At 44.6% G+C, this 24,897-nt stretch overlaps 2 protein-coding genes across 3 annotated transcripts in view; both read right to left on the minus strand.

Moving 5' to 3' along the window:
- ADAMTS19 (ADAM metallopeptidase with thrombospondin type 1 motif 19) overlaps positions 1 to 24,897 on the minus strand; it is a 406,770-nt gene that overhangs the window by 316,668 nt on the left and 65,205 nt on the right. The window lies entirely within an intron of this gene.
- Positions 3,966 to 19,239, minus strand: LOC142468432 (uncharacterized). Its single transcript, XM_075575042.1, has 3 exons — positions 19,203 to 19,239; positions 5,408 to 5,485; positions 3,966 to 5,044 (listed from the first exon to the last, which is right to left on the minus strand). The coding sequence occupies exons 1-3, from the start codon at positions 19,237 to 19,239 to the stop codon at positions 3,966 to 3,968; spliced, it is 1,194 nt and encodes a 397-aa protein (XP_075431157.1).

Genomic DNA, 24,897 nt, shown 5'->3' on the forward strand with positions numbered 1-24,897 from the left:
AAACGATTAATAAACACAGTAAACTATAGTTAGTTAGGTTAATGAAATATACACAGAAACGTACTTCATAACATGATGGTGATGTCATATTCAGAACATCATGCATTGGAGGGGACCATAACATCTGGCCAGTAACATTATTTGCTACAGTCCCAAACCATTTTATCTACATACCCATGTAACAAGAGATTTTAAAAATAAATGGCTACTTGGTTGTAAGTGTCCTTTACATTGGGAGAAGGAGTGGCTCACTGAGTAAAGACACACACTGGCACTGATAGTTTGAAGCAGGGGAGTCTGGTTCAATTCCCGGTGTGGGCTCCTTGTGACCTTGGCCAAGTCACTTTATCTCCCTGTGCCTCATGCGGCAAAAAAACATTTGTACGTTCCACGGGCCAGGGACCTCAGGCTGAAACATGTGTCTGTAAATCGCTGCGTACAACTAGCAGCCCTATACATGAACATGCTCATATTATTATTATTATTGTTACATAGTTTCGACAGTCATACGTTCCATTACATATTAGAATACACAAATGTGTTAGCAGAGTGGGAATGGTTGTTATATATAAAACACACCATGTCATAAAATGTTAGTAGTCATTAAAGAACACTCAATAAAAATTCATGAGGCACTCTTTTGCAACATCATTATGTTAATTAAGTGCTTATGCAATATAGGCATAAGGGTATCACATTTTTAATTGTTTGTTAATAAGCGCTGCAAGCAATATAAAATTAGTTCCATATGTAGTATAGTAGTCGGTGGCTCCTCCTCACAATCATCTCATATAAAGGTAGACTCTTCTGAAATCATACATTGATCCGATTGTATCTTCCCCGACATCTCTGAAATACAGCAAACACATGATGGTCAAAGATGGCACCTTACTAGATATGCATCCGTGACAACGCGTTACGCAGCTCTATATGATTGTGTAGATACACACGTCACTCACTTATATGTTAGAAGTAAAACTGTTCATCAGTATGTAATGTTTCTTTAAATTTGTAGCAGGCATAACTATGTATAAGAAGTGAATGTTGCCTGTATACTGAAAGATGTGCGCGCACATCTTTGTGTGCGCACGCACTTCACGCTTGGCTCCACTAACTGTTAGCGCATGCGCAAAACAAAGCGTACGTTGTGCGTTCAATACATGTTGAAAATACCAGTAAACATAACATCTTTATTTCAAATACAATGAAGACGAAACTACATTCGTTCTAAACGAGTACATCTGTATTCTTTTTAAACAGACGTGTTTGAACAGAAAGCACGGCCGATAACACAATGCGCAAATGCAATACGTGTGACGTGATGTTAAGCCAGCGTGAAACGCACGCTAACACTCCTCCCACTCAATTAACATTCGGCTAACGCCCAGGGTACGCCTACAAACACTGAGCCGCACGCATCACACACTGCAGTTACCGTTACTATAACAAAACATGACAGCCAATAGGCTTTGAGGCGCGCACGTCGCTTGGGGGCGGGACTTACATCACTAATCCTTTTTAAGGACGCCTTGGCCCATGACAAGGGTCCCACGTCATACGTGGTGGACCCGGTTTTCAATGTTGTAGATGTTGCATGATAACAAAACAGGTATGTGTTAGAGTAATGGTAAAATGTTGCTAATATGTTTAAAGGGATAGGAAAGTACGTATATTTATTCCGTCAGCAATGTGTACTACTCTTTCAGGTCCTACTATATTGTATTAGGAAACAATTTGTTTGTGATCGCTACATGTTATGCAGTCTGCAATGTTACGCTGTATCCACGCATTGAAAGTGAAAATGGTGGTTACAAAAAAAAAAAAAATTTAAACGCAGAGTCAACGCATAACGATTGTTATATTTACCATTCTTCTAGAATTAACTCTTCGCCTGGCTGCAACTGGTCGCTCCAGAAATGCAAGCCATTTTCATCCACGCTTAACCCAACCGCTGAATCCAGTATGGCACATATCTCCTCCAGGATGCGCTCATAGGAATCGCCACTGCTTTCTTCAAATAATTGGTCGGGAGGTAGGTTCATTTCTTCCGGTTCCCATTCCAATGCATTTTCAGCTGAAAGGCTTGGTACATAATCATAGTACTTTTGTTCTTGTACAATGTGGGTTTCAGGAATGGAGGCTGCAGATATTGCAGCACGTATCGATTCAAACGGATCAGTAGTAGCGGATACATTGCTATTGCCATTAGGAATAAATATGCCTTTCACGACAATATAAGTGCCGTCTTTCAGGAGAAATTGTTTTTCCGGGGCAATCTTCCAGAAACCATAGGTGTGTTGTAGCTTATCCTGGTCACGTTCAAAAAAGTCATTACTTGATAAAGTGAATCTTATTGAGGAATTAAAATTCCGTGCATGCTTACGGTCTTGGTAATAAGGATATTTTGCTCGAATGAAATCATCGATTTGGCGTGTGCTTGCTTTCTGTCCGCGACTGTTCAAGATGGCTTCACAGATCATGTACTTATACCCTAAAAGGGGATTAATATTGTTAACGAATTCATCAGCCATGTCTGAGTAGCACAAAAGCTGTGTGCAGGTCTGTGTTATTTGCTCATCAAAATGAATGTGCTGAATGGCTAACAAACTCCTGTTTTTCCTTGTCAAGGTCAACAAAAGTAACTACTTTGACTCCTTATTTCAAACGCCAATTGGATTTGTTTGTCTAATTGGGTTAACAGTTGTGGTTCGTGATATGGGACTGTGGGAGAAACATTTCTCCTTCTTTTATCTCGTTTGTGAAAAACATCCCTAGACTGTGAATGCGTTCACATAGTGTTTTTTTGAAAACTAACAAAGACCAGTGTGTGAAAATATTTCTTAGCGAGGCATATCAGTAAAAACACACCTGCAAAAAGAAATGTTTTTTCCCCGCTTACATTTCTGTGTGTATGTGAAAGTCTGGTTAACTCCCTGTCTGCATGAGTTTAAATACGTGTGTATATATATATATATATATATATATATATATATATATATATATATATATATATATATAAATATATCTCTTATAAAAATATATATATATTTATATATAATATTTTTTATTTTTTTATTTTGCAGGAGTACACACAACATTGATGGCATTAAGTATACCTTGTATGAAACCTATTTAAATGGTGAGAAACATGATTGAATTAAGTAATAAACATTTGTTTAAGCACAATACTGTTAGAGTCTCATACTTAGGATATTTCTCAAACATTAGGCCTGTATTATTAAAATAGTGTTTTCACAAGGAAGCATGAAGTGTATTAGTTTGTGTATACCAGTTTATATAGTACTATATATATATATATATATATATATATATATATATATATATATATATATATATATATATATATATATATATATATATATATATATATATATATATACATATATACACACACATATACATATATATATACACACTCACACACTCACACTCACACTCACTCTGTGTGTGTGTGTGTGTGTGTATATATATATTATTATACATTCTGAGATGTTATAGAAACGAACACACAACTGATTAAAGGACAAAATTACAATGGCCAAGCAAGGCAAAGGTAAGTAATAATTTACACATAATCCTGCTGTACACGTACAAGAAAGATGTTTGCACTTACTTAGGTGTTTTAATAATTGCATGTGACTAATATGCATATGCAATTCTTACATCAATTAACACACCCAAATGCAATGTTTTGCTGCAAAGTCAATGGCAGCTTCTCTAAACTTAGCAACTGGCTCCTGGTGGACCATTACTGAACATACGATTACAACATAAATATTTTTAACACAATTAATTATGAGTGTTAACATTTCCAAAACTTCACGTGTACAAGAACATAGTTGAAAGTTTGGAAACAACACAGTCTTCAGCATACATACAATAGTAATTAGATAATCTGAAGTCAACAAAACAAGGCCAAAGACATATTTTCTGAATTATAACATTTATTTTTTTTGTTCCTTTTGCGAGCGAGTAACAGGCCTGCTTGTTGTCTCTTGAATTTTCCTTTTTCTTTTGCCACCAACTTTAGGCACAACAGAGCCACTTTGAGTGGCCTCTGGCACTTCACGGGCAGGGCTTGTGGCCAGTGACTGTTCACCTACGGGGCTTGTGGCCAGTGACTCACCTACAGGGCTTGTGGCCAGTGACTCACCTACAGGGCTTTTGGGCAGCGATTCACCTACAGGGCTTTTGGGCAGCGATTCACCTACAGGGCTTTTGGGCAGCGATTCACCTACAGGGCTTTTGGGCAGCGATTCACCTACAGGGCTTTTGGGCAGCGACTCACCTACAGGGCTTTTGGGCAGCGATTCACCTACAGGGCTTTTGGGCAGCGACTCACCTACAGGGCTTTTGGGTAGTGACTGTTCACGGACAGGGCTTGTGCCCAGTGACACATGTGAGCAAGTTGGTAGACACTGCACAAGTGATGGTTGGTCTGTTTCATGTGTGTCTTGTTTTGTTTTTGTCGCCTCCTTTGTAGGTGTCTGCTGCTGAATTTGTACAGATGGCAGCGGTAGGATGTCATCAGGAACCTGCACAGCAATGTCTGCTACTTGACCGGTAACATTTGGGCCTGGTGAATGAATATCAGATGAATGTGGTGAAAACTGACCTGCATGAACAGATCCTGGCTGGGAGGTGTTGAATTGTGGTACATTAGTCATTCTCCAGTAATTAGCTTGTGTTTGCTGAACAACTAATGCTTCGAATGAGGTGTTGATTTTTTGCAACTGTTTAGGCACTTCAATGAAGACTCTGTGGAGATGTGCCAATTGTGATACTGTTTCTTCCTGCAGTCCAATCATCCTTTCCAGCACTGTCATCATGTCTGAATGGCGACGATTTTCTGCGTCCACTATTTTTCCCTCTGAAGCTACAATTGCATCGTATGTGGAAGTTGATGGACGATTTGGCGGTACAACAGTTTCTATTGGCACCTCTTCATGGTCACATGATTGTATTTCAGTCTCTTCTGTGGCGTCATCCTCATCATACTCATCATCCTCATCACCATGATGTTCTAAAAAGAAATGTACACATTATTAAATGGCATGTTAATGTATGCTGTGTTACTATGTAATTGTACTGTGTCCTAAGTAACACCTAACATGTTAGCATACGTTTTATAACCTCATTAAAAACTACCTTGACTTACGAATAATGTTTGGACTCAGTATGAAATATGAATGAATGAAAAGTTGCTCTAAACTCAGAAGTCCTACATGATAATTAACATCACTAACACAATACATGTTGCCTTACACTTAATTTTCACTGACACTAAGTAATCCTATTTAAAGAAGATGTGCAAAACAAATAATGCACATGACAACATAACATATAGAAGAGCACATATTATATGGGCAGCAAATGATACACTCACCTTCTAGTAGTGTTGAGCTGGCTGACCCAGGTGAAGACACTTGTTCCATCTCAGGTGACACATGTCCTCCAGGGGCAACTATATATAACAATAACATAAGTTTTACATTTACATGTGTAAATATTGAACAAACACTTATTGTATGTTCTGTATTTATGATTAACTACTGCACCGACACACTTTATTCGAGCAAATACCCAGTATGTACCTGGCAGATACCTGGAATGCGCCGCTCCTCACCTCTAACAAGCCCTGTTGCGTTTGCCTTCCCAGCCTGGGTTCATGCCTGGCTGACGGGCGGCTGATCTGTTAAATGATAATGATTAGGATTTAATAGGCTGCAATGCTTCGCGTGTCTACCAGATGGCATAAATTCATGAATTGTAATGCAGTATATATATATATACTGTGCAGTATTGCAGCCAGCGGGAATAAAATGCTTCAATCCCTGCCTGGAAAATACCTCAATGCACTCGGGCAGAAAACAGTCACAAACCTCAATACACCCGGGTATACCCGAATTCGTGGGACTAGCCGAGCTCGAATAAAGTGTGTCGCCAGTGTAACAACATCAGTTCCTTAACCGAAAATGTGTGTGAAAGTGAACATAAATAGTTGTAATAACACTGTACATGCCTGTGTACTTAGAATTTTTGAGTTCCCTAACATACAACATACTATGTTTCTGCAGTAATGCGTGAGGATAAATAGATTAAATGAGTACATAAAAATCATATGTTGTGTAGTGATATCAGTATCATAATGTACATAACTATCATGAGATGACCATTCACAATGGTTATCATGAAGGTGGTCATATTGCAAAAAGTGTTGTTTTTGGTAGAGGATATGTGTGGTACATTAATCGAAGATGTGGCACACCTGAATGTGGCTGTGACTCAACAAGACAACACATGCAGTGTGTGATAATGTGTCTTTCATAGTAGTTCAACTATAGATATGAGTGAACTAATGTGTGACGTACGCTTTGATAAGTAATGAGTTGTTGGGGCATTTAGTAGCTAGAGTTAAGCTTTCAAATGAGTGTGATTAACTTCAGTTGTGCTATTCAGGTTGTAAGAAAGGTATTCCCTTCCCCAAAAAGCCTAATCAGCCACACCTTTCAATGACTTGAAACAGGTGCAAATGGTGTGAACTAAGTTGACCGTGAAATGAGGCTGTAATTAGTGTGTGTGCTGAACCCCACCCCCTCTGTTGAAGTGTATGCTGTGATGAGATATTAATTGCAGCTGCTTTAACACAATGGTAGATGAGCTAAGTAGTCATCTGCAGTGTTTAAGTTATGAAAACAATGACATAACATATGATACGTGTGCCTCATTATGCTGTCTGTATATGACATAAAGCAAAAATGGACCTTTTCATAAGCAACTATAGATGTGTTAGTGCCAGTGATGTTTGTAGGCCGTTACATGCAATTTCTTTGATGCATGCTTAAAATAGGCAGTAATGTCATGTTTGTCGGAGTAAAATCAATAAAATACACAATAATATGATACATATTTCTGTTCTGTACCTGTAGCTACTAATAATTTCTCATGAACATGTGTTACACATGTGTACTACCCTGTTGTTCCCCATCTTCGCCCACCATCAATTGCTTCCACTGCAGCTATGCATTTTGGGAATTCACATGTAAATGAGCACGCAATGGCACGTGCTATATTAGTTACTGCTTTTAGTAGGACTACTACATATATGTCTATTTTGAGATATATATATACAGAATCAGACATATACATATATAGATGCAGGTATGCTTATATTGTGAAGACAGTATAAAAAGCAGTGTAAATATGCAAAATAACTGTAAGCAACGACACGCCTAGTACAGTAATATTTATCACCTGCTGGAAATTGTGACGGATAAATTCCAATGTCACGGTCACCAGCCAAGCCTTCCACGACGACGGTAAGTAATTTTGGCCGAAGCAGCTCCTCCAATGGAGTCAATATGAGACGTTGTGGTGTGGGCCCACCTCCAGTGCCAGTAGCATGCACGCGTTGGTCTTGTATTTTCTTTTTCAATTTGGACCTAATATCATCAAATCTTTTCCGACAATGATACTTGTCCCTGACACTATTCCCACAGGCATTGACACCAATGACTATTGTGTCCCACATTTCTTTTTTGCTTGCTGCACTTGTCCGCCCTTGAAAAACATATAAAAGATATGAGGTAAATTAATAATAATATAAGCACCAGTTTCCTACACTGCTAGCTGTTCCAAGAGATAGCAAACATGCTGTTTTATGTGTAATATGTGCAGCACATGAGCATTCACTACTAAACCTATACATGTAAGCAAGGTTGCATTCATATTGTATGCAGTTCTGGCAAATTGACCGCCTGTGTTTATTTGTCCTTGTAAGGCATGATAAAAAGCTGTGTTTCCACACTAATGAACATAGAAAGATATTGTGTACCCATATTTGCATATGAACAAAACTCAGATGACCTAGGATCACATGTATTTGAATAATAAATGTAAAGTTACACTTACCTACTAAATGTCCATAGAGACTGTCATAGTGCTCCAGAATGCCAGTGACAAGAGCCCTATTTTCCTGGTCATTGAAGCGAGGATTACGTGGCTTCTCCACACGTTTTTTCCGAGCAGGTTTAGGGTCAGAGCTTGGCTGGTGCTGACTGGACTCTCCTTCTTCCAATGGAAGAGCCTCCAAAAGCTGGCCACCAGCAAGCACGCCACCACCAGACACCCCATCAGCAACTGCGCCACCAGCAGCACTCCCAGCACCAGCACTCCCACTCCTAGCACCAGCACTCCCACTCCTAGCACCAGCACTCACACTCCTAGCACCAGCACTCACACTCCTAGCACCAGCACTCCCAGCACCAGCACTCCCACTCACAGCAACAGCACTCCCACTCACAGCACCAGCACTCCCACTCACAGCAACAGCACTCCCACTCCCAACAACAGCACTCCCACTCCCAACAACAGCACTCCCACTCCCAGCAACACCACTCGCAGCACCAGCACTCCCACTCCCAACAACAGCACTCCCACTCCCAGCAACACCACTCGGTGCACCAGCAACATCACTCCCCTGAACAGAACGTTCACTCCGACGCGTACTCGCACGAGTAGCACTCCCACTCCCACCAGCATCACTCTTCCCACGCTTTGCGGGCATACTTCCAGCACTCACAAAAAACAGACAAGAAATGTACAGGCAATCACACGACCCACTTCCACATATAAAACAAGACAAAGATGTAAACAAAACAACAAAGGACAAAGCTCACCCAATACACAACAAGTCTCTCAGTCAATATGCAAATCTTCAATCGTCCAGCTCTGTGCGTCTCTCTCTCTCTCTCTCACTCCCAACAACACAGAGAATGATTAGCAGTACACGTTGCCTTTAAATATGGCGCGCAATCAAAAACATGCTTGTTTCGCCTGATTCAGCAAGATTTGTGATTGTGCAACCTAACAGCACCCCGCCACGCACGCCGATACACCTGTGTGTGATCGGCTCATCATCGTGAGAGTGGGCGGATTTGTTTTCTGGTTGATTTTGAATGTATTCGGCACTTACTGCATACGGAGAGGGAAAAACGCCAATAACATGACTAATCGATAAGCTTGCCGATTTCACATAATCGTCGCTTACTGCATGAGGCCCATAGTCTACTATCCTTGTTTAGTGTAGATGTGATACCAGGGTACTGATGTGGGGGAAAATTCCCTGTAGGCAGATCGTTTGTACCAGAAAATATATTACTGTTACTGTGAACCTGTAATTTAGAGTCCACACAGTAGTGTGTGGTACATTATACAGTGATGTCAGTCTTGTTTAGTGACTACGTTGCTGATTCTTCAAACCATAGATAGTAGTGGTATAGTAATGATGTAATCAGACAGGCTCGATCTCATTAAATGCACAGAAGGACATGAGAGGTGTAATGTGTAGTTTATAGTAACTATAAATATTATTTCCACATTGTTGCAGTGAAATGGCTTCCTGCGCATGTTCAGTGTAATTCAGTAGTTATACACCCTACGTGATGGAGAAGTCTGTTCCGACAACGCTGCCACTGGTGCCTCTGAAATCCACGGGTCACTTTCTCCTTTGCTCTTAGACGACTCTGCTTCTCGCCCGGAAATCCAAAGGTCACTTTCTCCATCCCTCTTCGACGACGCTGCCGCTTCTCCTCTACCGGATATCCAAAGGTCACCTCCTCCACCCTTCTTCAACGTCGCTGCTGCTTCTCGCCATGGAACCCCCATCTCATCTTCCATTGCACCCATCCACCCAGATGTCCACAGCATGCCATGCACAAGAAGCAGCTCGTTAGACCGGATGCTGAATGGGATAAGTATGGATATCCCCGGGAACTCTATTGTGCTGGCAAAGATAGATCTGCTTCTGGAGACCATGCTAAATGTGGAGCAACGGATGCTACATATGGATCAACGGATGCTAGATATGGATCAACGGATGCAACATATGGATCAACGGATGGATCGACGGATGGAGACGATAGGGGCTGACATAGCGGGTATACATCATTTACTCGGTGTTCATGCCTCTGTTTCCCCGACGCCGGAGCAGGAGGGTGGCATGGATGTGTTGAATGGGAGCATTCACGCCCTTCAATCACCAAGCGCACCCCTCCACCAGAAGATGTAGTGTACATGTATGCCATTGAGGAGGACATGACAACCCCGTCAAGACCACGCCAGGAGACAACACAGCGACCAAGACCAGAGGAAAGCTTCCTCCCAGACAACCTACCATCGCCCGTCGCCTCAAGCACACCCGCTCCCAGAAGACCTACATTCGCTCGCATCGATATGGTGCCCGACATCACCTCACAGGTATGCCTTGTTACTTTTTAAGCACCATGTTCCCTACTCTTTGTACTGCGACTGGGCCTTCAGAGTGAACTACGAAGGAAATCACGTAAAAAAGGCGCTTCCTGCCAATTTAAGAAAGACCATTCTGGTGGAATTGCGGCGCTTTTATACAATTACAGATTCTGTAATGAAAGGCGTTCGAGACTGCATTAATGGCGTTTTGCGCCATGCAAGGAATCGGCCATGGATGGACAATCTGGTGGACTTTCTGGTTTAATCACGGGTACTGTAAGACCATACTGTTGTGCTGAACTGTACTGTACATGTTTTGACCTGCTGTACTTAAATAAAGGAGATGTTGTGTGTTTTTTAACTTGTATTCATACAGAAATGTTTTTACTTGCTGTACACACACACAGGACCTGCACAATTCCAGTCCCTGAGGGCCGCAAACAGACCCGGTTTTCAAGGTTGTCCTGAAAACCGGGCCTGTTTGCTGCCCTCGAGGACAGTCAGTGGTGCAGGCCTGACTGACTGTTTTGCACACCATCCCACTGTATATGTTTTGACTTGCCGTTCTTTAATAAAGGAGATGTTGCGTTTTGTATATTTTATGAATAAAGAATTTGTTTTTATAACATGTGACTGTAAACTATACTGACTGACTGTAAATTATTTTACTTTCTGTACATAAATGTTTCCACTAGCAGTAAACCATACACCTGTTGATGTTTTGAATTGCTGTGCACTTAAAATGTTTCTACATTGTACAGTATTTGTAAATAAATGTTTTTGTACTTACTACACCAATAAAAAATCATGTCCAGGCATACTGTACTGTATACTGTAGGCATGCTCAGTACAAGAGTATTAAAAAAAATAGAAGACACAAACTGTACTGTACTGAATGTACTGGCACTGTATAGAAGACACATACTGTAGAATAAATGCATAGTTTTTATTTTTTCGGGTTTATTACACAGTATACTGTATATAAAAAAGTATTGTATACTGTACGGCCGGAAAACATCAGCATACTGTTTCAGGTACAGTATTCTATCCTAATCAATAACAACGGCCACTAAACTGTTGACTCCGGTACTTGGGTTTTTAAATCCGATTCAGCAATGTGCAAGCATTGTTATACAAAGCGATATTATCTATCGAAATCCCTCCATTAGCCGTTTTCTTTTCTGAGGAAAAACAAAAAGAAAAGTTTTACTGTAATGGTCAGCCCCCTAAAGAAGTTCCCAGCCAGTCCCACCAATAATTTTCTCAGGGGGGCGTCTCCTGTTCACATGCGAATGCGCCTACTGTCGATGTAATGACACGCATATGCGTTTCAAGAAGGTTCCAATGCGCATGCGCCTAGCGTTCCACCAATTGTTCAGTATCTGCAGCACAGTACTGGAGAAGCCGCTCAGCTAATAATATTGCTTACAGGAGAATCGCTTGACTTTTGAATCACTCCGATATTGATACTGTATTATCAAAATAAAAAAAACACAGAAAATAATACGACAACAATACTAACAATACTCACCATAGAATTTCCCATTCAGCTGGCGCCGGCGCCGGCCCACTGTCAGTCCAGTGTTCTTGATCATCCACGTCGATAGTTTGCAGCGGGACTAGTATACCTGTAGTGAGCTGATGATGCTGGAAATTGCTTAGGTACATGCAAGCTTGATGGAAAATGCTTGCGAAATCCGGCTCAGGCTTGCTGGATAGACAGCAAGGGTTGTCACTGACGGTGGGACCGTTATTGGAAGCCGGTGCTGGTGCTGGTGCATAGCTTGGCAGCGACTGTCGTTTCTTAGTTGGTTTTAACATGACATTTCGCCTTTTGCCGTCTGCTTGATCATAGATACAGGAAAAAGCCGGTGATACACACCAATACCCTCCAACAAATTGTGGCTCAATATGATAAAAACAGGGATCGCTACATAACCTTTTCCTTATTGCAAGCTTCCACGTATGAGGAGCTGGCACAAATTTGTAAAAGTCATAGTTTTGGATAAAATACTGATAAATTTGAACAACTGTTGCCATCTTATCATCTGTTGCATTAATCGCGGCCCATATCAAATACGCATAACTTCTGTCGGGTTTTTGGACAACGGGCTGCACTTGAACACTCATGGCGAAGGCTGTCTGGAGAATACTGTAACAGAAACTGGTCTTTGTCTTTATTTAATATGAAAAGCCTAAATTGATACATTTTTGCAATCTCTTCCTTCAGTCTCAAGGCCATAGCACACAGTGGTATCTTTTTTAAACGAAACACCTGCAAGTCGACACATTACTGAAGCGCATGCGCATTACAATTCATCAATATCTGCCATCTGGCGGACACACGAAGAATTGCAACCTATTAAATCCGAACCATTCTCAATAAACGCATCAACCGTGCGTCAACCGCGCATGACCCGCGCATGACCCGTGGCTGAGAACGCAAAATGAATTCGGCATGCTCCCGGTGAAGTGCGTCGCATTCCAGGAAAAAGCCAGGGAAAAAACGGTGATGTGTTAGAATAAGATGCGCCGCAGCAGTATGCATGTCAAATTTTAGAGCCTTAAAATGTATATAGATGCAATTTGGCATATTGCATATGAATTTGAAACAGGGACCAATAACACAGCCTTGAAATTGAAAACCATTATTAATCTATTTTAACAAATACAAACGCGTTGTAACATTAACTATGTCTATAGGATAGATGTCCCATAGGGTCCAAAAAACAGAGCACAGCAGTTTCAAAGAGTGGGGCCACAAACCAGAAAAAACGTTAAAAATAATTAATTAAATGACAAGTGAGGGGTACAGGGTAACTCTGACGCGTTTCGGGAACAAGTCCCTTTGTCAAAGAGTTAATAGGCATCTGTGGATACTCCCTGTTAAATGCGCGATCCCCACCCCAAACAATGACGTCACGCACTCAAAATCTCGCGAGAATAGCGCTGTAAACATCTCCTATTGGTGAAGGAGATCACCAATGAGGCGCCTCGCTGTAGCACACCATTCGTGAGGGTATGGGGAAACACAGAAAGGGGGAGTGTACAAGGTGTCTGCAAAACAGAAACTAAGCAATTAAAAACCGCAGAAGAAGCTGCGGACGGACAATACAAACAGATTAAATGAAACACAGAAAATATTACTGTAATAGCATCGGAGGAACAAGCCAACAATAATCTATATGTCAATAGATAAGTGACCAATCAAAGTGGGCTAGGCTGACTATGAATAGAACAATGTATATATGTATAAAACTTTCTATATAATCTTGAAGATAGAAACATATAGGGCAGAGAATGCTATGACCAGATATCTTGGCATGAAATAGACATGAAATAATTGTTTCTCCAGGCACATCATATTATAGCCATAGAAATAAATAGGAGAAGGGCAAACGATTTCTATAATATAGCCATCCCAGATAAGGAACATCAAATAGTATCAATAGGCATCACCAGTATTCAACAAAGATATTGATCCGTCTCAATGTTAAAAACAATAAATAATACAATAAGGATAGAAGAAAGAGTGGGGGAGGGAGGGTGGGGGGGGGGGGGGGCTGGAGGGGGCTAGGGGGGGAAGGGAAAATGAGGGAGGGGGGCACAAGGTGATCAAAGACCAACGAACATATGCATATCATAATAACAGAAAAACAGATCAAAGGAAATGCTTCAGCTCCCAATCCAGATTCATGCCCTTGGGTGCCAATGTCCCAAGGGCATAAATCCAGTACATTTCTCTGCGATTGAGGAGGGGCTGTCTGTCACCTCCCCTAGTGTTCTGAGGTATGTGTTCAATAGCACTAAACGTAAAGTTCTGTAACGAACCAGATGAACATTCCATAAAGTGTCGTGCTACCGGGAACCTCTCATCTTTATTTCTAATAGTTCTTACATGTTCACTTACTCGTTCACGGAGCGTGTGGATGGTTCTCCCTACATAACCACAGCCGCATGAACACCTCAACAGGTATATGACATAGTTTTTTCCAATGTCCTGGATTCTTTCAATCACAATAACATGGGCTTGCAATTTACATTTGATATTAGTCCTAAATCAGTGGTTTTTCCGGATCTTGTTTTAACTTCAGATCCAGATGGTAATATCATTACTACCACACATTTCAAGCCCGTTGCAGTTAACAATTATGTTAACGCATCCAGAAATCACCACGCACAGTGGCTCAGGAGCATCCCCCTGGGACAGTTTCATCGTCTCAAAAGAAACTGTTCCAGGGAAAGTGACTTTATTATCCAATCAAATGAACTGAGTAATACATTTTTGTTGAAGGGATATGATCCTGGTCTTGTTTGTGACCCTTTCAGCAAGGTGAGGGCCACCGATAGATCATTACTACTTAATAAGTGCTCAGCAATTAAACATACTAGTTATAATACACCACGGAAAGGATCAAACAGCGATGGGGTTTCAAGGTTTATTACCACCGTTAACCACCTTTAACCAATCCCACAGTTTCATCCAGGGTATACTTAATACTCATTGGAGCATCTTAACGTGTGATTCACACCTAGGTAATATACTTCCAGAGAAAATACCTATTACATACAGGAAGGCAAAAAACATCAAAAACATTTTAGCTCCAAGTAAATTGAGACCCATGGTTGTGACTGCCGGTGCTACATCTGTGGGCCAGATGGGCAACCACAAATGTGGCAGAAGACGTTGCATCACATGTAAACACCTTAACACCAAAATGGAGTTTGTCTCCCCCCACAAGAGTGGACGATATAATGTTAAGGGCAATATCTACTGCCTGACTACATTTGTTGTCTATCTCCTGCAATGTGGTTGCGGCCTTCAATATGTAGGTCGCACCACCCGATCCCTCAGTACCAGGTTCCTGGAGCATAGGAGGAATGTGATCAATGGAGTTATCCCCCATAGTCTACCATAACATTTTTCATCTATACATCTTAAGGATCCTGGATCCATGACCATTATGGGTATTGAGCACATTCCTCCTTGTGGTCTAGGAGGGGATCGTTTCAAATCTTTGTGTCGAAGGGAGACATTTTGGATCCACCGGTTGGGGACATTAACCCCCGGGGGTGTAAATGAATGTCTGGATACCAGTACTCTGGTATGAGCATTAGGTTCGGTTCTGTTTTTGTGCCCTTTGGTCCATTCCACTCATCTCTGCAATTTCCCTCCCTTTTTCCTCCCACTCATCTGTTATCCCCTCTTCCCTCCCTCTCCTTTCCTCCCTCCCTCCCCCCTTCCTCCTCTTCCCCTCCCCCCCTCACTTTTCCCTCATTTCCTTTCCTCCCCCCCCCATAACCTCCTAATTTTTCCCTCCCCCCTCTACCCCCCTTTTCCCCCCTATCTCCTTTCCTATTTTATTTACTCATTTAACTTTATTCATTTATCCTGTGTGAATTATGCCCTATATACCTACTCTGTGTGCTCGGACAGGTTTATTTTTGTTTATATCATGTATTGATGCATTAACAGCTACATGTCTGTGTTCAGCTTTAAATGTCTGAACACATAGAGACTGTCTAAATCTTTTGGATTGATATAGTTCATATTTTACAATTGAATGTACATTTATATAATTGTTGATATTTAATATTTTTTTAAGTAAGGTTTTATAATGTTATAGGATCACTGAATGTATTGTATATTAACTATTTCCTCTAATTATAATTAGTGGTACATGTTTAATACTGTTTTAATTTTTTAATTATTCGTTATTGATTTATTTCTTCTTGAGTTTATATTATGATATTAGTGTATTACTGGGGAGTTCTGCAATCCATAATTATATAAAACTCGTTTTTAGGGGCGTAAATATCACAGAATTGATGTACCAATCGGATTGTAGACACTCCAGTATATATATCAAGCCACCACTGTTCATGAACAAAATCCCTTTGATAAAGTTGCATTATTGTGACGAAACGCGTCAGGGACGTACAATTACGACATTACGTCATCACGTTGTCTGCATGCTTTACGGCCGGAGCGTGCAGGAGCAGCATTGAGGCATACTCTGATGACACATTGCGTGAAGGACTTCATTTGATCGCGGAAAGGATGGACACTGTCGGATGCATTGCCCAAGGGTTCCAGTTGGATTCTAATATGTCACGGGACGGTTCCTGCATCGGTGGTGATAATTATTTTGTCACAAATTGCTTGTTTTTCACTTATACTTTGTAAGTGTTTTTAATCTCCCCACCAACCCCTCCCTATCATTAAATGTACAGGATCACACTATGGGGCGTGCGCTCTCTGTTTTCTTTCTTCATCTAATTCTCTATCAAGTTTAAGTACACCCCAATGTTTTAACAGAATAGCTCTAATACTTGAAGCTTGCTTAGAGTAAGTTGTTACAAATAGTGGTGGTTCATCTCTCTGTTCTGTATGGAAATGTGATGATTTTTTATTCAAACAGTTCTTTGATTTGATATTTTTCAAAAGTGTCCCCCTATCTATATTGAGAGCATGATCAAAGGCACATTTAATATCTCTATCACTATAGCCTCTCTGTTTAAACCTGGTGGATAATTGTTCTGCCTGATTTAAGAATGTTTGTTCCGTAGAGCAAATTCTACGCAACCTTAAAAATTGACCTTTAGGAATTCCTTTTATTAAAGGTCGGGGATGAGCACTGTCGGCCCTGAGCAAGGAGTTTCTTGAGTTCTCTTTTCTGAACAAATCAGTCTGAATTTGCTGATTTGTATCAATGTACAAATGAAGATCCAGGAAATCTATTTGTGCGTCGTGAAAATAATGGGTACATTTTAAATTAAAAGAATTGTCATCAAGATACTCAAAGAATGCTTGTAAAGTAAATGTGTCACCTGACCAAATTAATAATAGATCGTCAATATAACGACGGTAGTAAATAATTTCTTGTGAACATTAACACACTGATGTCATGGTGTAATTGAGCCCTGATTCTGGGACTGGTTCCCTCAAACGCTACGTTAATGTCAGGACGAGCTCACCACAAACGAGGTGGGACCGCGGTGCTGAGGTGTGATAGGATATAACGCCACCCACCGCCACGAGGGCACGTCTTGAGAGTAGAATGGTCTGGGAGTCCAAGTCGGGGCAGGAGAGGTACGGATGGTGGAGGGTGCTGTTAGCCAAGTCCGGGGTTAGAGAGAGAGAGACGTAATCGTTTACCTTTTGCCGGGTTCGGGGTGCCAGAGGTGCGGAGAGTCGTATTGCCGTAAGCCAAGTTCGAGATGCCAGAGGTGCGGAGAGTCATATAGGAAGCCGGTTTGGTACACGAGGAAGACTACAAAACAAGACAGGACAGGACAGGACTAGGGAGGCAGAGAGTGATGAGAACAACTGTTTCTATGCTCAGCCGACGAGCCAGTGACACTGCAGGGTATATATAGGTGAGAGGATCCAATGGCAGCGTAGCCAGGTGGGGGTGTGTGGATGATGGGCCAGGCTGTGACAGGGATTGGTCCACAAGAGCTCCTGGAGGAGGAGCTATAGAGCCCAGTAGAAAGGCTGCATTTGATTGCAGCATTGGAAAAGGGTAATGTGCCTTTAAGAGGCTGGTGCGCCTCCGTCTGACCACGCCTCCGTGTGGCTGCGCCTGCGGGCGCGTGACCGGGCACGCGCCCAGAGCCGATGGTAGAAGAGGGGAGCTGACGTGCACACGCGCGTGCAAAGGAGACGGGGATCAGCGTCCTGGAGGAGGGATCCGTGTGAGGCGCGGGAGGCCCTAGCAGAGCTGCGGGTAAGTGGGGAGCACGCCGAGAGCGGCGTGACTCCCTGTTCCATTCAGGGGTGACCTCCGGGCGTCCATGACAAGGCTTGGAGGGGTTCCTACGGTGGAAAGCCTGGAGGAGTCGAGGCGCGTGGAGATCTCGGTGGGGCACCCATGAGCGTTCCTCAGGTCTGAACCCCCTCCAGTGGACCAGGTATTGTACTCCTTCTCTGGAGATCCTAGAATCCAGGATAAACTGGACCTCGTACTCCTGTTGGCCTTGGATCAGCAGAGGGAGTGGAGGAGAAGTGGTTTTGGAAAAACGAGGACTCTGAAATGCTGGTTTTAGCAAGGATATATTAAAGACCGGAGGAATCCTCATAGCGGGTGGAAGGCGCAGACGATAAGTCACAGGATTAATCCTCCTAACCACAGAAAAGGGGACGAGGAACTTGGGTGCCAGCTTCATAGTAGGGACCTTTAGACGTATATTCCTGGAAGAAAGCCATACCCTGTCTCCTGGAGCAAATTCTGGAACCTGACGTCGGAGGCGATCTGCTTGGAGTTTCTGTCTCCCAGTAGCCACCTTCAAGTTTTCCTGAATCCTCCTCCATAAGTCCTTCAGGCGGGAGATACATTTGTCGACCGCTGGAACCCCCGAGGATAGGGAGGAGAAGGGTAAGCGGGAGGGATGAAAGCCAAAATTTATGAAGAAGGGAGATTCTTGAGTGGAGTCATTACGAAGGGAGTTGAGAGCAAACTCAGCCCAAGGAAGCAGATCCACCCAATCATCCTGAGTATCGGTAATGAAACATTGAAGGTATTGTTCCAGGTTTTGGTTGTCTCTCTCCATCTGCCCATTGGTCTGTGGGTGGTATCAAGAGGAGAATTGTAATGAAATGCCCAATTTTAGAGAAAAGGCTCGCCAAAATTTTGACATGAATTGCGACCCTTGGTCTGAAACGATGGTAGATGGTACTCCATGGAGACGAAAGATTTCCTGAATGAAAACGTCCGCAAGCCTGGAGGAATTTGGAAGGCCTTTTAATGGAACAAGGTGCATCTGTTTGGAAAAGCGGTCAATTACCACGAGAATGGTATTCATCCCTTTGGAGGTTGGGAGCTCTACGATAAAATCCATAGAAACGTGGTTCCAAGGCCGATCTGGGATGGGTAATGGAAGAAGAAGGCCTGCTGGTCTGACCCGGGGTACTTTGTTGCGAGCACATGTACCACACGCCTTTACCAACTCTTCCACATCTTTAGACATCCTTGGCCACCAGAAGGTTCACTGGACAAGGTCGTTGGTCTTCCGTATCCCTGGGTGTCCTGCCAATTTAGAGGAGTGGCACCACTCGAGGACTCTCTTGCGATGTTGTGTTGCAGTGTAGAGCCTTCCCTCTGGAACCTTGAGCCCCATAGGCGACTGTGATTGCTCGGATCGGATTTTGTCCAGGATATCGAACGAGTTGGCGGATACGATAAATTTGGAGGGAATTATCATTTCTAGCCGCTCTTCAAATCTATCCTCTGCAAGGAACTGTCGCGACAGGGCATCCGCCTTCAGGTTTTTGGAGCCTGGAACGAACGAGATGAAGTAATTGAACCAGGAGAAGAATAACGCCCAGCGGGCTTGTCGAAAGGTCAATCGACGTGCCCCTTCTAAGTAGAGGAGGTTCTTATGGTCTGTGAGGATGGTTATGGGAATTTCCGTACCTTTTAAGAGGTGTCTCCATTCCTCCAACGCCAACTTAATAGCCAAGAGCTCACGGTTGCCGACGTCATAATTCCGTTCTGCGGAAGAATTTTTTTTAGAAAAGAAGGCACATGGATGTAATATGGCTAAGGGGGAAGTCCTTTGGGACAGAATGGCGCCAGCCCCGATGTCAGAGGCATCCACTTCCAGGGTAAATGGAATTTTAGGGTCTGGGTGGGTGAGGATCGGGGCAGACAGGAACGCCTTCTTGAGGAGATTAAATGCCCGGATGGCGGCTTCGGACCATGAAGTGGGATCAGCACCTTTCTTGGTTAGAGCGGTGATGGGAGATACCGTGGTGGAAAAACTTCGAATGAAGCGACGGTAGTAGTTAGCAAAACCTAAAAAGCATTGCACGGCTTTAAGGGTGGTTGGATGGGGCCAGTCCAGGATGGCATTTAGTTTCGCTGGATCCATAGTGAACCCGGAGTCAAAGATAATGTATCCCAGGAACGCCACAGACTTTAGATGGAATTGGCATTTCTCCAATTTCACAAAGAGATGGTTCTCCCGGAGGCGTAACAGCACCTGCTGAACGTGTTTAACGTGTTTCTGGACGGATTTAGAAAAGATTAGGATGTCGTCTAGGTAAACGATAAGAAATTTGTTAAGAATGTCCCGGAAAATTTCATTGACAAAGTCCTGAAAGACTGCTGGTGCATTGCACAGACCAAACGGCATGACCAGGTATTCATAATGGCCGTCATGGGTGTTAAATGCAGTCTTCCACTCATCCCCTCACGTATCCTAACCAAATTGTAGGTGCCCCTTAAGTCCAATTTGGAAAAAATGGTTGCCCCTTGCAGGCGGTCGAACAGATCCGAAATCAAAGGCAGCGGGTAGCGATTTTTGCACGTGATGTTATTCAAGCCTCGGCAATCGATGCATGGACGAAGAGACCCGTCCTTTTTCTTTACAAAAAAGAAGCCCACTCCGAATGGGGAGGAGGACTTTCGGATGAAACCCCTCTCTAAATTCTCTGCGATGTAAGTGTTCATGGATTTAGTCTCTGGGAGAGAGAGTGGGTAGGATAGTCCCCTGGGAAGAACTGCCCCGGGCAGCAAGTCAATCGGACAGTCGAAAGGTCGTGCGGAGGTAGAACCTCGGATCGTGCTTTGTCGAACACATCGCGGAATTCCAAATATACAGTAGGCAAGAAATCGACCTTCTCTGGCAGGGTACACAAACCACCAATCTTCTGGAACAGCCTGGTACAGGTCTTGGCACATTGAGCACCCCACTGGATGGGTTCCTGGTTGGTCCAGTCGATATGAGGATTGTGGACTTGGAGCCAAGGAAGACCTAGAATCAACTCAGTGGAAGGAGTGTGGATGACATCGAGGGTAAGGATCTCCGTATGAGCGTCGGCGAACTGCAGTTTGAGAGGCACTGTCTGAAGCGTGATGAAAGCCGGCTGTAGAGGTCGACCATCAATGGCCTCCAGACCCACTGGCATCCTCTTGCTGGTAAGTTGAATATTGTTCCGTCCAGCAAAGGTTTGATCGATGAAATTGCCTGCTGAACCGGAGTCCACGAATGCCAGTGCTTGAGTATGAAACCCCTCTCCAGACAGCATCACTGGCAGCTGGATCCTGGTGGGAAGAACGTCCTTGATGATGGGGGAGAGAGGCAATGTTCCCAACGAGACTCTCCGGGATCTCATTGGGATTTGGCGTTTCCCGGCTTGTGGGGACACTGGAGCACTAAGTGACCGGAATTGCCACAGTACATACAGAGACCTGCACTGCGCCGGCGTTGTTTCTCGGCAGAGGACAGCTTATTCCCTCCCAATTGCATTGGTTCCGGGATGTCCAAAGATGGGAGTGTTGGAGACACGAACGATGGAGCGAGAGACTTTGAAACCCGTTGACGGTAACGAGAACGTTCAGTCCTCTGCTCCTGCAGACGCTGGTCCACCCGAATGCACAGGGCGATCAAATCCTCTAGGTTAGTAGGACGTTCCCACGCCGCAAGCTCATCCTTTAGGGATTCTGACAGGCCCTGCCAAAACGTAGAAGATAGTGCTTCATTGTTCCATCCAGTCTCAGCAGCAAGGATGCGGAACTCCACAGCGTACTGGGCGACGGAACGATCTGTCTGGGTTATGTGGTGGAGAGAGGAAGCTGCCGTTAATTGCCGCGCAGGTGTGTCGAAGACCCTTCGGAACTCATGGGCGAAGAGGTCGATGTCCTGTGTGATGGGCGCTTGTTTTTCCCAAATGGGAGAGGCCCAGGCCAGCGCCTCGTCTGAGAGAAGAGCCACGATATAGCCGACTTTAGAAATGGAAGAAAGAAAACGAGAGGGTGAGAGTTGGAATTGGATGAAACATTGATTAAGGAAACCCCTACATCCTTGGGGATCCCCAGCATAGCGGTTAGGGGCAGGAATACGGGGTTCCATAGCAGACAGAGGAGATGCAAAGACTGTTGCGGAGGCTGTAGAGGCCATAGGTGAAGGTCCCAGTGTGGAAGCTCGGGCTTGAACGGTAAGGGAATGAAGGCTCTGCTGAAGCAAATCCATCCGCCTATCATTTTGTTCCAGATAAGTCTCTAGCCTTGTGAAGAGATTCGTGTGAGAATTTAATGTACGCTCCACCTCAGCGGGGTCCATGTTTGTAGGGCTGAGCATAATGTCAGGATGAGCTCACCACAAACGAGGCGGGACCGTGGTGCTGAGGTGGGATAGGATATAACGCCACCCACAGCCACGAGGGCACGTCTTGAGATTAGAATGGTCTGGGAGTCCGAGTCGGGGCAGGAGAGGTATGGATGGTGGAAGGTGCTGTTAGCCAAGTCCGGGGTTAGAGAGAGAGAGACGTAATCGTTTACCGTTTGCCGGGTTCGGGGTGCCAGAGGTGCGGAGAGTCGTATTGCCGTAAGCCAAGTTCGGGATGCCAGAGGTGTGGAGAGTCGTATAGGAAGCCGGTTCGGTACACGAGGAAGACTGCAAAACAAGACAGGACAGGACAGGACTAGGGAGGCAGAGAGTGATGAGAACAACTGTTTCTATGCTCAGCCGACGAGCCAGTGACACTGCAGGGTATATATAGGTGAGAGGATCCAATGGCAGCGTAGCCAGGTGGGGGTGTGTGGATGATGGGCCAGGCTGTGACAGGGATAGGTCCAGAAGAGCTCCTGGAGGAGGAGCTATAGAGCCCAGTAGAAAGGCTGCATTTGGTTGCAGCATTGGAAAAGGGTAATGTGCCTTTAAGAGGCTGGTGCGCATCCATGTGGCCACGCCTCCGTGTGGCTGCGCCTGCGGGCGCGTGACCGGGCACGCGCCCAGAGCCGATGGTAGAAGAGGGGAGCTGACGTGCACACGCGCGTGCAGAGGAGACGGGGATCAGCGTCCTGGAGGAGGGATCCGTGTGAGGCGCGGGAGGCCCTAGCAGAGCTGCGGGTAAGTGGGGAGAACGCCGAGAGCGGCGTGACTTCCTGTTCGTTACAGTTAACTATGTCTATGATTGATGTGATTGTAATAAAAGGATGCAGCCTTCTCTTGAATAGTAATACAGGTAAACCCCGTTATAGCGCGACTCGTTATAACGCGAAATCGGTTATAACGCGGTTTTCACGTGGCTCCCGTTTAAAAAAAATAAAATGTAAATTTAAAACATTTTTTTTTGCACACTGCACACACAGCACACACTGCACACACTGCACACACAGCACTCTATCACTGCACACACTCTCACTGCACACACTCTCACTGCACACACTCTCACTGCACACACTCTCACTGCACACACGCTCACTGCACACACTCTCACTGTACACACTCTCACTGCACACACTCACTGCACACACTCTCACTGCACACACTCTCACTGCACACACTCTCACTGCACACATTCTCACTGCACACACTCTCACTGCACCACTGCACATACTCTCACTGCACACACTCTTACTGCACACACTCTCACTGCACCACTGCACACACTCTCACTGCACACACTCTTACTGCACACACTCTCACTGCACACACTCTCACTGCACACACTCTCACTGCACACACTCGCTGCACACACTCGCTGCACACACTCACTGCACACACTCTCACTGCACACACTCTCACTGCACACACTCTCACTGCACACACTCGCTGCACACACTCACTGCACACACTCTCACTGCACACACTCTCACTGCACACACTCTCACTGCACACTGCTCACAGCACACTGCACACACTCCCAGCACACACTCTCACTGCACCACTGCACACACTCTCACTGCACACACTGCACACTGCTCAAAGCACACACTCTCACAGCACACTCTCACAGCACACAGCACACTCACAGCACACAGCACTCACAGCACGCTCACAGCACTCAGCTCTCACAGCACACAGCACTCACAGCACACTCTCACAGCACACAGCTCTCACAGCACACAGCACTCACAGCACACTCTCACAGCACTCACAACACACTCTCACAGCACTGACAGCACACTACACCACACCTCCCACTCCCCCTCCCTACCTTTGGTGTCGGCTGCTGAGATCGGAGCGGAGCTGGCATCAGGAGGAGGGGGGGTGTCAGGAGGGGGGGGGGTGTCGGGAGGAGGGGGTGTGTGTCGGGAGGAGGCGGGTTGTCGGGAGTAGGGGTGGTGTCGGGAGGAGGGGTGGGTGAGTGAGGACTGGATTGAGTCACTGGATTGGTGGATGAAGATCATCCGGAAGTAGTTTGAAAAGGCTGCAAGTACTGATCGGTGTGCTTTAAATTACACATCCCCAATAGCAACTGTGCAGTCGCAAAGGAAACCAAACTCCCGCTGCATATTCAGCTTCTGAAGCAGCACCAGACTGTGGCTAGATGGGTCCATGGTTTCCACAATGCCTCTTGCGCGCCGCCCGCTCACCGTGCACAGCAAAAAAAAAAATGCGCAGCCTAGGACTCGGAGGGCTGCGTGGGCTATGCCGCGGAGGGCCGGTAGGTATGGGAGCCTTGGGGGGAGGAAATGGATGCCGGTGGTGGGAGGTAAGGAGCAGGTTGCGGCTGGACTCGCCGTTGCTAGGGGACATGTAGGGCTTCCGGCCACCTCTTCCTTTCTTCCCTCCCTCCTCACTCCCTCCCTCCCGATCAGGCGCGCGGCGGCCATTTTTTTTTAAATTAGCGCGACCCCGGGTCTAGCGTGGTTGGATCGGGTGGCCCCCGAGGACCGC

Source organism: Ascaphus truei, chromosome 1 (genome assembly GCF_040206685.1).
Source record: "Ascaphus truei isolate aAscTru1 chromosome 1, aAscTru1.hap1, whole genome shotgun sequence".
NCBI classification, from domain to species: Eukaryota; Metazoa; Chordata; class Amphibia; order Anura; family Ascaphidae; genus Ascaphus; species Ascaphus truei.

Coding starts and splice junctions, on each gene's coding strand:
- LOC142468432 (XM_075575042.1), bottom strand. CDS start 19,239: ATGTCTAAAGATGTGGAAGAGTTGGTAAAGGCGTGTG. Junction 5,486..19,202: donor AGAGTTGGTAAAGGCGTGTG/GTACATGTGCTC, acceptor TGTTATATATAG/TTGCCCCTGGAGGACATGTG. Junction 5,045..5,407: donor CAGCTCAACACTACTAGAAG/GTGAGTGTATCA, acceptor ATTTCTTTTTAG/AACATCATGGTGATGAGGAT.